Raw genomic sequence first — 1,210 nt, 5'->3', positions numbered from 1 at the left:
CGATTGGGTTCAGATTGATGCCAACTCCTCTGTGCTCCATGATGAGTTTATTGCACACAGAGTGGGTGCGTATGTGCAAAATCTTTCCAAATCTTTCATATCACTCTTCTTTTAGTGCTAAGTGCAGTTATGCTCCTCTTTCATAGGGCTTATTCCACTCACAAGTGATGACATTGTTGACAAGATGCAGTACTCACGAGTAAGTGTATTAAACACCCTGCCAGCATTTCTGTTTTTATGAATATGACTCGTCTCATTAAATCTAACATTTTGCTTTCTTTGGTTTCCTATTAGGACTGCACATGTGATGATTTCTGTCCGGAGTGTTCGGTTGAGCTCACGCTGGATGTGAGATGTACAGAAGACCAGACGCGACACGTGACCTCACGAGATCTCCTGTCCAATAACCCCCGAGTCATTCCTGTGCGTGGATTCTCCTCACAAACTCGCATATACACACTTTGCTTTTTCTTATGTGATGTATCTTGCTCTTCAGGTAACATCCAGAAGCCGAGACAACGATCCCAATGACTATGTGGAGCAGGATGGTGGGTCAGATTCCTTTCTAATTTTCTGTATAATCACTCAGATGTATTAGTATTGATCATTTGGGGATTTCGTACAGACATCCTGTTGGTGAAGCTGCGGAAGGGTCAGGAGCTGCGTCTCAGAGCATACGCTAAAAAGGGTTTCGGCAAGGAGCACGCCAAATGGAATCCCACTGCAGGGGTGGCGTTTGAGTACGACCCAGACAATGCACTGAGACACACGGTGTACCCAATTCCACAGGAATGGTATGGTTCTTATGGCATGGTTTGATCACATTAAATGAGTATTATTTGTAATCAGGTACACAGAAGTATTGGTTTAGGATTTACTTTGAAACAAATTTCACTCAGAAATTGCTAGTAAATTTTACAAAGAAATGGCAAGTAACACCTAAAATTAAATGTGGAATTTTTAAGACTGAATTAGTATTGTCTTGTGAAACGTACTCCAATAATGGAGTGCACTTTTTTTTTTACAATGTACATAAATTAACACCCGGTTCTCATAAGGTTGCAAAAAAAAAAAAAATTATGTACACTGTAAGAAATCAACCATCCTGAAATGTGATTTTTTATGTATTTAGATAATCTTCATATATTTCGTTTTGCTTTTTACTTGTAATGTATAATTATGTACCTTTGCTCACCTTTTGCTTGTCAGG

General features: G+C 39.5%; 1 protein-coding gene across 1 annotated transcript; it reads left to right on the top strand.

Moving 5' to 3' along the window:
* Nucleotides 1-6: 6 nt before the first annotated feature.
* On the top strand, nt 7-813 carry LOC107736108 (DNA-directed RNA polymerase II subunit RPB3-like; the record flags this gene model as incomplete). Its single annotated transcript, XM_016547604.1, has 5 exons — nt 7-65; nt 147-199; nt 295-423; nt 497-548; nt 626-813. Coding segments are annotated over exons 2-5 (384 nt in total), but the record flags the coding sequence as incomplete, so codon positions are not given.
* Nucleotides 814-1,210: the final 397 nt, after the last annotated feature.

The sequence above is a fragment of the Sinocyclocheilus rhinocerous genome, unplaced genomic scaffold (assembly GCF_001515625.1).
Source record: "Sinocyclocheilus rhinocerous isolate Xijiao unplaced genomic scaffold, SAMN03320098_v1.1 C36499687, whole genome shotgun sequence".
NCBI lineage: Eukaryota > Metazoa > Chordata > Actinopteri > Cypriniformes > Cyprinidae > Sinocyclocheilus > Sinocyclocheilus rhinocerous.
This window is presented reverse-complemented; position numbering and strand designations above follow the sequence as displayed.